Raw genomic sequence first — 16,210 nt, 5'->3', positions numbered from 1 at the left:
TATATGACCCACAAGTTTAAAAGCGCATTGTTTGGATGGACTAAAAATGCCAGTTCATCGAGCTATAAGCAAATTGCCCACCATAACATCAGAGAGCCAACTGGGAGCAGAAAGAAACCCCAGATCTTTGAAATTAAAATGTCTAGCTACTTCCGGCTCTTCCCCAAATTAAAAACATAGTACAACTGATGTGAAATCAAATGGGAGGATACGTGTAGAGTTCCATATATCTGGACTTCGCCATACTTTGTCTGGTGTAAACCTGTTGGATTCCTGCTCTGAGATCATCCCAGATCTGGTCCAGGCCAATCTGCTTGAGTCCATGGGGATTCTGACTCCTGTTTGAGGACATTTTGTATATCCTGTGGTGTCTTCCAGTGCCGAAAATTTTTGCTTGAAATCTTCTTAATCCTCCATCAGATAAACACAGGCAGTAACATTCCAAATTCCGTCAAAGCATTCAAAAAGAAGGTCCTTCACGTGGGAAGTCGGTTTGTGAGCAATCCTGAGGTGGGAGAACAAAACAGATTTAATTAACATTGATAGATCGATTCTGACCATGCATTTCTTCTGAAGGATGGAGGGAAGAGAGATAGGGGACGTGTATTCTAGAAAGCGTCTAAAATGCCACAGTGGGGCACTTGCAAATACCAATACACTTAAATAGGACTGCTATATTCAGGATCTATTTTTGCCAAAGTCCTTGTGCCAGTGAGGTGCCTCCCTCCTCAGAATCGCAAATTGCATTTCAGTGGGTTAGGATAAAAGTATCTAAGGTTTCAGTTACAGAAGCCTAATTGGACAGCAATGAAAAAGAAACTTTTTCTTTCACTACTTTTATGGCATTCTTAGGCTTCCTAAGGAATTGCTTATTTACCCAGTTTAACCTACTCTGATTCTTTTAATTGTATGTGGTTGGGTAGAAGTAAAATGCTGACTTAAACCCTATACTAAACAACTTTCTGTACACGAGAAGCTTACATCCTGATGGAGGAGGTCGACATAGAAAGATTCACAAGCAATGCTATCTGGAGTAAGTAAAACTGACTGGGCCTGACCTATCTTGTATCTTACCCCTCTGCTCAGTACAGTGCCTGGGCATGTAAGGTGCTTAACAAATACCATAGTTATTATTATTGACCTTTTAGACAGGTAGTCTTACACACTCCTGGGCATTGTACTAGGCACTCCCTTTAAAACCAGTGCAGTCACGAGAGCTATTTATATTTATTTTCTTATTTGTATCCTCACTGGGGTAAGTTAAGCTGGTAAAATTTTGTTTGATCTAGTAAATTTGGGGGGCTGCTCTAAAATCAGTGATATTTATTAAACATTTTCTGTGTGCAGAGCACTGTACTAATCTCTTGGGAAAGTACAATCCAATATTCCATGCCCACAAGGAGCTTATCAGCCAATTTCTTCAATCAATTTTCCAAACATTTCTTAGATGCCAGAGATTTCTTCTAAGTCAGTTTTCTAAATTTTACAGAATTCTGTATTTTCCTTCTGCTCTCCAGCTCAAGAAAAATCATAAGAAGTCATTATAGTTTCCTAATAAGTCATTTATTTCTTGCAACAAGTTCATATGAGCCTCTCAGACAGAAGAACAACAGACTTATTTTAGGAACTAAGAGTGATTCCAGGGACTTTAATACTGTGAATGGAATGTTCAAAAGATGATTCTAATATTCTTACTAATTCAGGGCACTAAACTAGCACAAACTCTTTAGCGGGGTTCCTACCCACTACTAATGAACCTCAACTCTTGCAAATAGCTAATTTAAAAAAATCTTTCCATAGCAGTTACAAACTCATAGCCAAGTACTTAAGAATTTATAAGCCAAAATATCTCTAGGGCAGTTGTTAATGCCTATAAAACATGCTACAAACCTTTACTGCTTCATCAGGATTTCTGATGTAATGATTAGTTTTAATGCATTTTTCCCTTATTAATAAATATCAGAGCTTTCTCAAATATTTATACTTCATTTTTACTCTTAAAGATGATGAGGCAAGGGCTGATACAGGACATATCCGTGTACTGTGAAACAGTTTTGATCTTTATACTTGGAAGAAAGTGAAAAAATCAGAATTTACCTGGTGCATACACACTTAAAACACACTAAAGCACAACTAAAGCAGAGGTAATAATAATAATAATGTTGGTATTTGTTAAGTGCTTACTATGTGCAGAGCACTGTTCTAAGCGCTGGGGGAGATACAGGGTCATAGGGTTGTCCCCCGTGAGGCTCACAGTCTTCATCCCCATTTGGCAGAGGAGGGAACTGAGGCACAGAGAAGTGAAGTGACTTGCCCAGTCACACAGCTGCCAAGTGGCAGAGTCGGCATTTGAACCCATGACCTCTGACTCCCAAGCCCGGGCGCTTTCCACTGAGCCACGTTTACCTGAATCTTTCTGAGGAGTTGACAGAGATATATAAAAGAGGGGAATGCAGTTGCTGAACTTAATTTTGATGACTATAAATTGGTCAGAAGCATTTTAGAATCAAGCACTAATCTGAAAGAACAAAAATGTGAAGAATTAAAATAAAAAGTACACTGATATCTTTCACTTATAACCTAAGGGGACAGATAAAAGCAACTCCCTTGCAGCAAATTAAAATTCTAGAATCAAAGAACTAAAATGGCTCGAGGATTCCCACAGCAGTTTGAAGATGACAGTCTGAGAGTCTTTGAGACTCATTTGCACATTTTGGTCCTGATAATAGTAATTATAAAAAGAGTAGTAAGTGATTACTATGTGCCAAGCACTGTACTAAGAGCTGGGGTAGATACAGGGTAATTGGGTTGGATACAGTCCCTGTCCCACACTGGGCTCACCATTTTACAGATGAGGCAAATGAGACACAGAAAAGTGAAATGATTTGCCTAAGTTCACCCAGCAGGCAAGTGGCAGAGCCTGAATTAGAATCCAGATCCTTCTGACTCCCAGGTCCAAGCTTTATTCGCTATGCAATGCTGTTTCTTATTTTATTTTGTCGTTTCCATCATTATCATCCCCATCATCTCCATGGTCAACAAGTCAAATCTAGAAACTTCAGCTATCAGATTGTGGAGGAGGAAAGTTCAAATTGATAACTATATAGCATAGCAACTATTTTACAATCTAATAATAAATCTAACACTACACATCCAGTTCTGTCAGTTACCTGTGTTTTTGCTATTTGTTTTAGTGAGACTGCTGTCCTGTAATTAGGGACCTGAAGCCTTGTTGATAAAATGCTTTCCTTTATCAATGGTATGTGTTCAGTGCTTACTATGTGTCAAGGACTGCACTAAACGCCAAGGTAAATACAAGAGTATCGGGTTGAACACAGTCCGGTGTCCCACATAGGGCTCACAGTCTTAATCCCCATTTTACAGATGAGGTAACTGAGGCACAGAGAAACAACTTGCCCAAGACAACAGAGCAGACAAGTGGCAGAGCAGGGATTAGAACCCAGGGCCTTCTTACTCTCGGGTGTGTGCTCTTACCACGAGGCCCCACTGCTTCTCTTTAGCATTTTGACTGAAGCTCATCTGGTGACCAACAGAATGCTTTCACAGTGCAAGAACCAAACCCACATTGAATTTGCCACCGGGCCCAGGAGTCGCTCCGTTTGCACACCTTCAGGTTGCCCTTCCAAACCTACAAGCCTAAAGACAAGTTCCTTGGAAGGATATCTTTCTAAAGTTACTACCCGTGCCTTAATGACTGCTATTTTGCTTTACATATTTTAATGAAGAGCTGAAATTTATACTTGTGCCATAAATTAATCACTGAAGCTTCTATTTTTGTACTTGAATAAATGCATTTCGGATTCTTGACAAGTTTTTATTTGGCACTTTCGAAAACGACAGTCTCAAACTACTCTACGAATAATTTTGCAATAAAAAGCATGGACTTTCCTCTATACAGCTTGTCAAAATACCCTGAAACAAACAGGAAATTTTGATTCAGTTCAAGTCTGCCATTTGTCTGCTGTGACCTTAGGCAAGTCGCTTCACTTCTTTGTGCCTGAGTTACCTTATCTTTAAAATGGGGATTGAGACAGCGGGCCCTATGTGGGATAGGGACTGTGTCCAACCCGATTTGCTTGTAACCACCCCAGCACTTAGTACAGTGCCTGGCACATAGTAAGCACTTAAATACCACATTTGTTATTATTATTAAATCAGTGACATTATACTCCAGAGAAAGCACTAGACTTGGTGTTCTCTACCTTGGTTCTGTCACTTATTCACTGAGTGACCTCTGGCAATTCACTTCATCTCTGCAAAGTTTTGTTGACTTATCTGTACAATGGGAATATAATATGTGTCTAAATATGGGAAGACCAAAAAAATTGCACATTTCTCCAAAAACACTCAAGTTTTGTAGCAAAATAAAAAATGACTAATTCAAACCCACCTGAGAGAAGGTAAGGATGGTTGTAGGTGTAAATGAAAGAATACAGCAGTGCCCTCTGGGTGGTAACTGATATGGGGAAATAGGAATTGGTTCTTTGCTTTCTACAGAATCAGCACAGCATGCCACCTGTGGAATGCAAAAAGTGGGAGGATGCAAGGGAAATAATACCTTTCCCCATCCGCCTTGGGGCAGAGCCCGAGAATGAACACCAAAGGAAAATAAGGGAGGGGAAAGGGGCTGTGGCCAGAAAACCTACTCGGTGAACTTTCAACTAGAGAACCCTAAAACCAGTGGTTATTTTCATGGCTCATTAAAAAAGAATTCTTAATAGGTAAGAAAAGTCTGAGGCCAAGGCTGCTAAAGCAAAACTAATATACATTTGCAAAATTGCAGAATTCATATTTCTTAAAGTCTAAACCAAAATCTACCTCATTAGGCAGCTAATAATAAAGGGATTTCCAATGGTCGTTTTTCACAATTTAGCACATAAGAGGTGAAAACATCAGTTGGGGTCCTGGAGAAAAGATATCTGTTCGTGTACAACTGATTACATCTTCACATGTACCTCCTGCCAGCTCAACCTAGTGCCAGTTAAGGAGCAGTGGCTATAACACTGCCAAACTGAAAGTGCTCTATATCTAACTAAAATGGCAGAAAACTAGTTTTGTTTTTCATGGTAATTGTTAAGCACTATGTCTCTGTCCCACATGGGATAGTCTCGCAGTCAGTTTCAATCCCCATTTTACAGGTGAAGTAGATAACTGACAGAGAGAAAAGTGAAGTGATTTCCCCAAGGTCACACAGCAGCCATGTGGCACAGCAGCATTAGAACGCAGATCTTCTTACTCCCAGGCCTGTTCTCTATCCACTATGCCACACTGCTTCTCAGTTTCTGAGGAACATTTTTTTATGGTATGTTAGTGCTTACTAGTGCCAGGTACCACACTAAGTGCTGGGGTAGATTCAAGCAAATCAGGTTGAACACATTGTAGCACCTGAAAAGTTTCCCTGTGGGCTGGCCTCAGAAGTTTCCAGGGCAATCTCTTGAACAAAGTAGGGCCCCTTCGGTTTTGTTCCTTTGGGCTTTCCCAAAGCCCTGGAGGCTTAAATGCAAATTTCATAGCACTGTGCCATCACTTCATTGCCTTGAGTCTGAGGACAAGGTGGCAGTAGATTAAAGGGCAGGGCTGGAGAATGGACAAGCAGAAAATGCTACCCCCTAATCCAGCAGATTAGCAAATGTCAGGGTTTGGGGGTCAAGCACCATGGGCTAGTGGAAAGAGTATGGCCCTAGGAGTCAGAGGACCTGGGTTCTAATCCCAGATCAATCCCTTGCCTGCTGTGTGACCTTAGTCAAGTCACTTAACTTCTCTGTGACTCAGTTCGACATTTGCAACATTTGCCTATTGCGATCTGAATGTCCCTAAAGTCTGTGAAGGACTGACTAGGCCAGGCTTCTCAAGAATATGAGCAGACGTTTCTAGAAACCGCTAAAGCAAGTGAATTGCTGACTCTTCAAAAACCTTCCCAAGGGGGAAACTACTTATGTAACATATCAAGCGCTAAGTGATGACATCACCTGGAGCACTGCCAATTCCACAGGAAAAATTGGGCAAAGAGGCGGGAACTAGAAAAGCAATGAAAACCCTGGAGATAGGAATTGAGTGGTTTTTTTCACCAGGAATACTGGGAGCCAGATGACCAACAAGGGACAACCAATGCTTTTTTGGAGTGAAAAGAACTTAGCCAAGGAGGGAGTTGAGGACGATGTGGCCTCGGGGTAGTTCATTAAGAAAAGAAGTACAGCAGTAATAAAGTATTACAAAGGGGAAGGGAACCCTGGCCTGCTGTTATGGAAAAGTGCCACGCTAGGGAGAGTCTATGCTTATTTCCGGATCTGTTTAAGGATTCCAGCAGATAAGTTACTGTAGCTGTTATAAACTTGTGACCTAAGAATCCATTTTGAATATCTGCCAAGCTATCTCTGTATGCCGCCAATCAATCAAACTGTATTTATGAGTTTACTGCGGGCAGACCACCTTACTATGCATTTGGGAGAGTACAATACAATAGATTTGGTAAACCCGATCCCTTCCCACAAGGAGTGGAAGAGACAGACAGCAAAATAAATTACAGGCAAGGGAAGCAGTGGTGTATAAGGATGTGGCTATAAGTGCTGTGGGAGTGGGGTGAATATAGAAGTGCTTAGGGGCTATGAACACAAATGCAGAGATGAAGAAGGGAGAGAGAATGCGGCAGGGGATGAGAGATGAGCCAGAGAAGGCTTCTTTGCAGGAGATGTGATTTTAGTAGGGCTTTGAAAATGGGGAAACAACGGGGCCTAGTGGAAAGAGTAGAAGACTAAGTCAGAGGATCTCGGTTCTAATACCAGCTCTGCCATTTGCCAGTTATGTGACCTGGGATGAGTTAACTTCTCGGGACCTCAGTTTCCTCATCTATAAAAGGGGGGTTGAACACCTATTCTGTTCTTCCTTTCCCCTCGAATGTGAGCCCCATGAAGGGCAGGGGACTGTGTGTCTGGCCTGATTGTACTGTATCTTCCCCAGCCCTTTGCTCAGAACACACAGTAAGCCCCTAACAAATATCACAATTATTATAAATACTCTTACCTGAGATAAGCTAAAGAGCAAGATTCTGTGAACGTAACAATTTGGCACAGTTTGGCATACCTCTTAACCTTAGCTGTTAGCACTATGGGGGGACAAGTACAGTTCAGCTGAATCCCAAGTAACCCATGCCTATCAGGGGGGCTAAGATCAAAAGGCAAAGGTCGGTGGCAACAATCTACTGCAGCATTCTTGGGGAGCACTCACTGGAAGTCCACAGAGGCTGTAAAGAGTTGCTAGGAGTCAGAAGACCTGAGTTCTAATTCCACTCTATCGCTTGATTACTGTGTGATCTTGGGCAAATCACAACTTCTCTGTACCTCATTATTAGATCCCTCTGCCATATTAAGGTGTAGTCAATGAAGTCCCGCTGTTCCAGTTCAAAAGTCCACTCATTTTGTTTGGCAGGCAGAAGATGGTGTTGCTGATCACAAGATGTTATTTGGCATATTTACAAAGCAAAAGGCCCGCAATCTCGGTGTCATCCTTGACTTGTCCCTCTCGTTCACCCCACACATCCTATCCGTTACCAAGACCTGCCGGTTTCACCTCTACAATATCGCCAAGATCCGCCCTTTCCTCTCCACCCAGACGGCTACCTTACTATTACGGGCTCTCGTTATATCCCGGCTAGACTACTGTGTCAGCCTTCTCTCTGACCTCCCTTCCTCCTCTCTCGCCCCGCTCCGGTCTATTCTTCACTCCGCTGCCCGGCTCATCTTCCTGCAGAAACGATCTGGGCATGTCACTCCCCTTCTTAAACAACTCCAGTGGTTGCCTATCGACCTCCGCTCCAAACAAAAACTCCTCACTCTAGGCTTCAAGGCTCTCCGTCACCTTGCCCCTTCCTACCTCTCCTCCCTTCTCTCTTTCTACCGCCCACCCCGCACGCTCCGCTCCTCTGCCGCCCACCTCCTCGCCGTCCCTCGGTCTCGCCTATCCCGCCGTCGACCCCTGGGTCACGTCCTCCCGCGGTCCTGGAACGCCCTCCCTCCTCACCTCCGCCAAACTGATTCTCTTTCCCTCTTCAAAACCTTACTTAAAAATCACCTCCTCCAAGAGGCCTTCCCAGACTGAGCTCCTCTTCCCTCTCTACTCCCTATGCCATCCCCCCTTTACCTCTCCGCAGCTAAAGCCTCATTTTCCCCTTTTCCCTCTGCTCCTCCACCTCTCCCTTCCCATCCCCACAGCACTGTACCCGTCCGCTCAACTGTATATATTTTCGTTACCCTATTTATTTTGTTAATGAATTGTACATCGCCTTGATTCTATTTAGTTGCCATTGTTTTTACGAGATGTTCTTCCCCTTGACGCTGTTTAGTGCCATTGTTCTTGTCTGTCCGTCTCCCCCGATTAGACTGTAAGCCCGTCAAACGGCAGGGACTGTCTCTATCTGTTGCCGACTTGTTCATCCCAAGCGCTTAGTACAGTGCTCTGCACATAGTAAGCGCTCAATAAATACTATTGAAAAAGTAGACCACTGCTGATTAACATGCCAAACCCATGAGTTGCAATTATTTTTTTCTGTTTTTTGGGGACCACTATTAACTCATGAATAAAATCCCTCCCACCAAATCACTGAATAAAATTTTTAAAAAAAACTTGAAATGGAAAGACTAAATCTTACAGAAGGTGAATATAATGCAAAAATAATCATATTTTAAAACTATGTAACTGTTTCCTGAATCTTCTTGCTGACATTTATCCAATAGACTGGGAAATACACATTTTTAGATCAATAACTTAGTTGATAATACCAAAAGTAGTCTAATAATCAGAACTACAGTTGATTACATTTCCACAAAAAAAGGGCCATAGTTATAATCCTCTTCAGTAAATCTACTTTAATACTACTGGTAAAATCTGAAACAGCTAAAGTAATGAAAAATTGACTTTATTATTCAAAGAATGTAATATTTCAAACTTGTATTTTAATTGTGAATGGGGTTTTTGTTTTGTTTTCTTTGACACAAAGGTCACTCATAAAATATTCACACTGGTGGAGAAAGAGCACTTGATGAGATGTAACATTGGCTAAGCTAAAACTCCCTTTTCAGTGTTAGAATCAGCAAGTCAAAGCCTGTGATCCCCTGGATTATGAGTAAACCAAAAAATACCTTTCAAAGGACAAAAATGAATGCAATTTATTTTCTTTTTACGGGTCCTTGGAAGAATGAAATGTAAAACAAGCCTTGAACTTCTGTAAAGCTTATTAATTCCTGAGTGGCAGAAAGCATTCAGTCTGGAAATCCAGTCACCAGAATAATCTGATTGGCATTTTCTAAAACCGTCTACATTTTTTGGAAAACTGGTGAAAAGTATCTGCAATCATGAATTCAGAGCCCACTACTTTGTCCAAGATGTACACAATTCTTAAAACTAAGGTCATCAAAATCTGCTCAGAAAAAAACATAGCAATAGGAAGCAGTGGGCTAGAGGAAAGAGCATGGATCTAGGAGTCAGAAGACCTGCATTCTAACACCCCTCTACCGCCTGTCTATTGTGTGATCTTGGGCAAGACAACTTCTCTGTACCTCAGCTTCCTCACCCTTAAAATGATGTCCCCTACTTAGACTGTGAGCCCAATATGGGACAGGGACTGTGTCCAACCTAATTATCTTGTTATCTACCCCGGCACGAAGTACAGTGCTTGGTCCACAGTAAGTGCTCAACAAATATCATTATAATTATTATTACTACAGAGGTCTTACATTCCTACTGTGGGCTTCCCGATCAGGTTGAGCTAGCAAAAAGAACATTCTACACCCCCAGGCCTATTTTAGGATAAGGTATGGTTTAAAAAGGACAGTTGCTCATCCTACTCAAAAGCAAGGGCTCCTTTGGGACACCCTGTGCAGAACTCCTACTCTGGCACTCTCCACCAGGAGCGAGGAGGGAGAGGAAAAGGCAAATTTAATCCCTCAAATGTTCCAGACTCCATGGCTGGGTCCAAGTGGAAGGAGGTATACAGGATTTGTTAAGCGCTTATCATGGCTCAAACACTGTTCTAAGCTCTGGGGAAGGTACAAGTTAATTAGGTCAGACAGTCTGACCTACAGTCCCACAGGGGGCTCACAGTTTATGCAAGAGGGAGAACAGGGATTTAATCCCCGTTTTACAGTGAATGAAACTGAGGCACAGAGAAGTGAAATACTTGCCCAAGGTCACACAGCAAGCAACTGACAGAGCCGGGTTTAGAATCCAGGCCCCCCGACTCCCAGGCCCAGGCTCTTTCCACTAGGCCATGCTGCTTCCCTGGGTCCAGTGCCCAGTGGGCCGGGTGGCAGGGCCAACTGGTCCAGACCAGAGGGGACCCAGTCCAGGCTGCGTGAGGGAGAGGGCGAGCCCTTCTCTGCCTCCTCAGCCATCTGGTGATGTTCCCCAGCTGGTAGAGCAAGGCCTAAATGTTGCAGGAGTTGGGGCTTAGGGTGGGTTGAGATCTGCAATACACTCCCAGTGCTGCACAGAGGCCAAAGCACTTGAGATCCACTGTAGAACTTTCTCATCCCACAAAGTCTGGGTCCCCACAGGTTCCCTGGGCTCTGGAGATGGACCCCTCAGCTGAAGCTTGATCCTCTCAAAGCCACAGTACCCACAGACATACATCTGCCCCTGCTATGAAGCATGTTTTTCCAGGACAACATTGTTAGAAAATTTCAGCTCTAGACAAACCCTCAAGTGTAGCAATGTTTTTGGCTATAAAACATACAATTCCTGAAAGTCCTGGCAGTAAAGTTTTATATACCATCAATACTCAGGGAAAAAAAAAATATTACTGCATAGTATGCAGCACAATAAAAAAAACATGCAGGCAGTTCTGCATGTATAATAATGCGCTACCCGTGCTCCCAAAGAGGTACACGCTCCAATTATTTTGCAGAACATTTTCTTGTAGGGTGGGTTCAAAACAGTCTCCCAGGCTGCTTTGCCAGCCATTTGTTCTAGTAGCCGACTTCAGAAATGGGGAACTTATACAGGGTGTGCTCAGTGGTTGAAATAGCAATATGGCCTAGTGGAAAGAGAATGGTGCCTGAGTCAGAGAATGTTGGTTCTAAACCCAGTTCCATCATTCTCCTGCTGTGTGAGCTGGGGCAAGTCACTTTAACCTCTTGCTGCCTCAGTTTCCTCAACTGTTAAATGGGGATTCAATACCAATTCTCCCTCTTACTGAGACTGTCAGCCCCAGTTGAGACAGGAACAGTGTACCCGATATGATTAGCTTGCACCTACCCCAGCATTTAGAACAGTGCTTCATATATAGTAAGCACTTAACCAATATTATAAAAAATGCCACTGCTGCTGTTATATTTGCCTTCCCCCTTCCCCCTACTCTGGGCTCAGTGTAAAAACTGGGCTGAACTATAAAGTCAAAAAAAGGTGGGGTGCACCATTTGCGTCTACCTACTCTGGTGGATTCTCCCGAGCATTTAGTACAGTATTCTGCACACAGTAGGCACTCAATAAATACTGCTGATTGATTGGCATGCTGCTTCTCCTCTTCCTGTCCAAGGATTAGAGAATTCAACCCGGAGTGGAAGAGAAAAGAACAGGACGGATGGAGGAGAAGCAGAGCACCTATGAGTGCGCACACTCTGGAGCCAGATAGGACACCAAAGAATGATCCTGTCAGGACTATGAATAAGGAATACAGAAACAACTAAGGAAAAGTTTTTTAAACCAATAGAGCCCTTACCCTTGAAAATTTCTTTAAGCATTCTGCAGTCTAAAGTAAAAATTCACCTCAGCATTCTAAAGTACATTTTCAAGGGTAGGATTTTTTTTTCTAAGTATGTACTTCAGAAAAGACACTATCATGAGGAAATGACTTCCAATTGATTCCCATCTTCAGTTGGAACTAGGGCTTTCTGACCAAGGAATGGGATTTATTTACAAAACCCAGCATAGCTGCCCACCATGACTTGGAGACCCACCCAAGCCATCTCCAGAAGTCAGACTTTTGGGGAGGGAAGAGGGTGGGGGGAGAACTGCACCCCTCAGGATCCATCACCACACCCCCAAAATAGACCTCACAGCTCAGAACCCCATAATCCCAGCAGGGGAGGACAGGCAGATGTCTGAGGAAAGCCACAACAACCTTTGAGCCCAAGGATGAATGTAGCAGTTGGAATAAGGATGGTTCTTGCTGAAATAGTGAGGAGCTGTGGACTATTCTCTTCCAGAGGCATCGTACTAATAATCCTTTGCTTTAAAACCTTGGTGCTTTTGCTGAATTTACCCTGTTGTTCTTTCCCTGAGTATATCTGTCCCGTGTCACCTCCCGGATTATGAATAACCCTGCAGACAGCATGGCATCGTGGACAGAGCCCGGGCCTGGGAGTCAGAAGGTCATGGATTCTAATCCCGGCTCTGCCACTTGTCAGCTGTGTGAATTCGGGCAAGTCACTTCACTTCTCTGTGCCTCAGTGACCTCATCTGGAAAATGGGGATTGAGACTGCGAGACCCACATGGGACAGGGACTGTGTCCAACTCGATTTGCCTGCATCCACCCCATCACTTCGTATAGTGCCTGGCACATAGTAAGTGCTTAACAAATACCGCAATTATTATTAATTTTACATCTGAAAAGTATACTTGTATCTGTTCCCAATCCTTGGAGTTTCTTGTATACTTCAAACGCTTAATAAATGGTATTCCAATTACTATTTTCTTGTGATACATTTTAATTACACACGTGATCTGACGGTTGCTATTCACGTAATAAACTTTCATAGCACTTTTCCTCATGCAATATCCACCCCAGAAGGGTAAAAGGCAAATGCTAAATCAACCTCAGGTTTTAGGAAACAATTATCAACAGCATATCAAAATGCCAAAAAAATTTCAAAAACTAGAACAAGGGAGCTATTTTACTTACTAAGAAAATCTGAGTGATCCTATGTCCTCATTGCAACCTAATTCCCCTCTGCTGTTTACAGATCTTTTGTGCAGATGCAAATACTTCCTATTGTTCGGTAAACACACATACAGGCACTTCAGTTGCAGCAGGAGGGATCGAGGAAGAAGTTCCTCACGATAAGAATCCAGAGAGATTGAGGAACTGCCATGGGGGGCATGCCCTTCTCCAGATAAAAAGGATAGACATCAGTCAACCTGGATAGCTAATGCACGGCCCAAAGGATGGGGTATGGACATTGGACTACAGCAGGTTCTTGTAGCCTTCTGCGCAGATTGCTATATAGAAGTCTGCAATCATTTTTAACACATGATCTTCTAGATAAGTTTCAATGAACTTTAGCAAACTGAGAAGCAGTGTGACTGAGGAGTCAGGAAACTGGGGTTCTTGTCTGCGGTGTGACCTTGTACAAGTTACTTAACTTCTCTTGGCTTCAGTTCCATGGTCTGTAAAATGGGGATTAAAATACCAGTACTCCCTCCTTAGATGGCAAACCCAACAAAGGGGCAGGGTCTGGGTCTAATCTTATTGCTTTGTATCTCCTCCGGTGCTCAAAACAGTGTTGGACACAGACTAAGGGCTTAATAATAGCATGACCCTCCCACCCCCGCAAAAAAAAAAAGATTGCATACTTATACTGAAAGAACCTAAACTCAGACTGGAGTAGATAAAAATAACTTTGGCTCAATTCTATACTGCTTTTAAGCTTACATTTGCATTTGATATCATATTTTCTCTGCAGATGTGTGAAAATGTCCTTTGCTGAGTGGTCATCTTAAAGAAGCAGCATGGCCTAGTGGGCGGAGCAGAGGTCTGGAAGTCAGAAGGACCTAGCTTCAAATCCCGGCTGCCTCCACAACTTTCATTCATTCAATCATATTTATTGAGCGCTTACTGGGTTCAAAGCACTGAACTAAGCACTTGGGAGAGTACAATCTAATAATAAACAGCCACATTCCTGGCCCACAATGAGCTCACAGTCTAGAGGACTTGTCTGCTGTGTGATCTTGGGAGAATCACTTCACTTCTCTGTGCCTCACTTACCTCATCTGTCAAATGGTGATTAAGACTGTGAGTCCCATGTGGGACAAGGACTGTGTCCAATCTGATTTGTTTGTATCAAACCCAGCACTTAGTACAGTGCCTGGCCTTTAGGAAGTGCTTAACAAACCAGCATCATCTTAAAAGCTCATCAGACCAACCCAATAGTACATACTGCACTACGTTCTGTGGGCAGAGCATAGTACTAAGCTATTGGAAGAGTACAGCATAAGAGTTAGTAGATCACATTCCCTGCCCACAGTGAGCTTCCAGTCTAGAGGGACCATTCCAACCAACCGTCTCTATGCTACCTGTCTTGGATGAATGGAGAGGTCTTTGGCTATTTTACCAGAACTTGCTAGAAAATTCAAAGGTACCAGGACAAAAAATACCATTGTTTCACCAAACTACTTTACCCAAACTGGGTTTCTGGCAGGCTGGGACTAAGCTCCACTGATTCACATCTTGTATTTTTCCCCAGGAGGCACTGAATCAATACTCCTCCTCCTCCTCCATGGGTACTCCAAGCCTAGGTCAGCGACACCCCAAGAGGCACTGGGCCAATTTGAGAATTTTCTAGCAGAGTTCTTATGGCTTGGGGGGGGGGGTGGATAGGTGGATGAGACCCCTGAAGTCACCCTGGGCTACCCTGAATCTCTGGAAAGCCCTCAGAACTACAGAGTTTGCAACCCCTTGTGCCAACATACAATTCAGAGGTTTATGCTTTGGGGATCCAAAACAGTCTTTAGTGCTGGAACCAGAGCTCAAACCCTCCTGGACTCTTCGGAATACCTAGTCTTCTCCCCTTCGAGCTTTTGTCAATCAATCAATAATATTTCTTAAAAGGCCTGCAGGAGTTTTTGCATCCAAAGGTCTAGCGAGGGAAGTAACGAGAAGAGGTAAAAGATCAGGGCCTTGAAGCAGAGTCACGGAAAAGAGACCAACACGAATGAGAAAGGCTGAGAATGAACAGATGCAGAAAACTACACTATCAGTTGTAAAATCAACAAATCTCTTAAATCTTTCTGCGGAGAAGTATCCCTTCACTTGGATGAATTGTTCAAAAATCATCCAACTCTCCCCTCAAGTCCAAAATCACCTTTCTTATTTTGACTCTGTAAACTTTTGGATCAGGCTGCCATATGCTGGGCCTCAGATCAACTACAACTATCTCAAAACAGTCTCAGTTTACCAAATAACAAGGCAATACACAAGGACAAGCATCCTGTAGTACTTCCACTTTACAAAGCAGAAGGAAACAAGTAGCATGGCCTTAATGGATAAAGCACAGGCCTGGGAGCCTGAGGATCTGGGTTACAATCTTGACTCCACCATTAGGTAAGTCACTCAACTCCTCTGTGTCCGTGCCTCCATTTCTTAAAGTTCATTCATTCAATAGTATTTATTGAGCACTTACTATGTGCAGAGCACTGTACTAAGCGCTTGGAATGTACAACATGGGGATTAACACCTGTTCTCCTTTCTACTTGACTGTGCGCCCCATGTGGGAAACAACTGTATTAGGCCCGAGTAACCTGAACCTACCTCAGCACTTAGAACAGTGTTTGACACGCTGGAATTGCTTAACAAATGCCATTATATTTTTTTTTCTTGCTTGCACCCATCAAATGTTCATCTCAATTTACTTGAAATAAATCTTCAGATAGCTAAATATTCTAATCCAACCTGTTAAATTACAATTAAAACACTGTTTAAAGAATTGCTAGACAATATATTCTCGTCAAACAACTCATTTTCTAAAAAGATCAGTAGTGAAATGTAATGAAATGTTAATCACCTCCATGAAGTTTAGCTCCCAATTCCTTTCTCAGGGGCTAACTAATGTCACAGCTTCTTACATCTCATTAATTTTGCAAGAGCTCTGCTGATTAAGGCACTTCAGGTCATGCAGTCTGCCACTTTATTTATAAATAACGATAAAAGCTTGCTCCTGTTCACCACTAGACTGAAAATTCTAATTGTCTAAATATACTGCTCAAATATGACAAATTCAAAAATAATATTCTGGATATGAACCTCTTACTGAGCCAACATTTTTGTTCACCTTTATCATCTTCTGACAAAACTAAAGCACTGGTTTGAAGGGTTTTGGAGCAATCTATATTAACATAGTAGAGACAAATGTAAATCTTGGATTTAAAATAACCCACTTGGTAAAATTCCACAGCAAAGTAACTCATTAACTGACATACTGA

At 42.7% G+C, this 16,210-nt stretch overlaps 1 protein-coding gene across 3 annotated transcripts in view; it reads right to left on the bottom strand.

Annotated features, from left to right (window-relative positions):
* CUL1 (cullin 1) overlaps positions 1-16,210 on the bottom strand; it is a 77,053-nt gene that overhangs the window by 48,537 nt on the left and 12,306 nt on the right. For 2 of the 3 annotated variants that reach the window (XM_029062617.2, XM_029062618.2), the window contains exon 2: positions 213-505. In XM_029062617.2, coding sequence (XP_028918450.1) covers positions 213-352 — 140 coding nt within the window. In that variant the 5' untranslated portion in view covers positions 353-505. Of the gene's footprint in view, positions 1-212; positions 506-2,406; positions 2,428-16,210 lie in introns of those variants that run through there. The other variant, XM_029062620.2, reaches the window with a different exon arrangement.

Source organism: Ornithorhynchus anatinus, chromosome 4 (genome assembly GCF_004115215.2).
Source record: "Ornithorhynchus anatinus isolate Pmale09 chromosome 4, mOrnAna1.pri.v4, whole genome shotgun sequence".
In the NCBI taxonomy this organism is placed as follows: domain Eukaryota; kingdom Metazoa; phylum Chordata; class Mammalia; order Monotremata; family Ornithorhynchidae; genus Ornithorhynchus; species Ornithorhynchus anatinus.
Note: the sequence above shows the minus strand (reverse complement) of the source record. Positions and strands in the feature narration are given on the sequence as shown.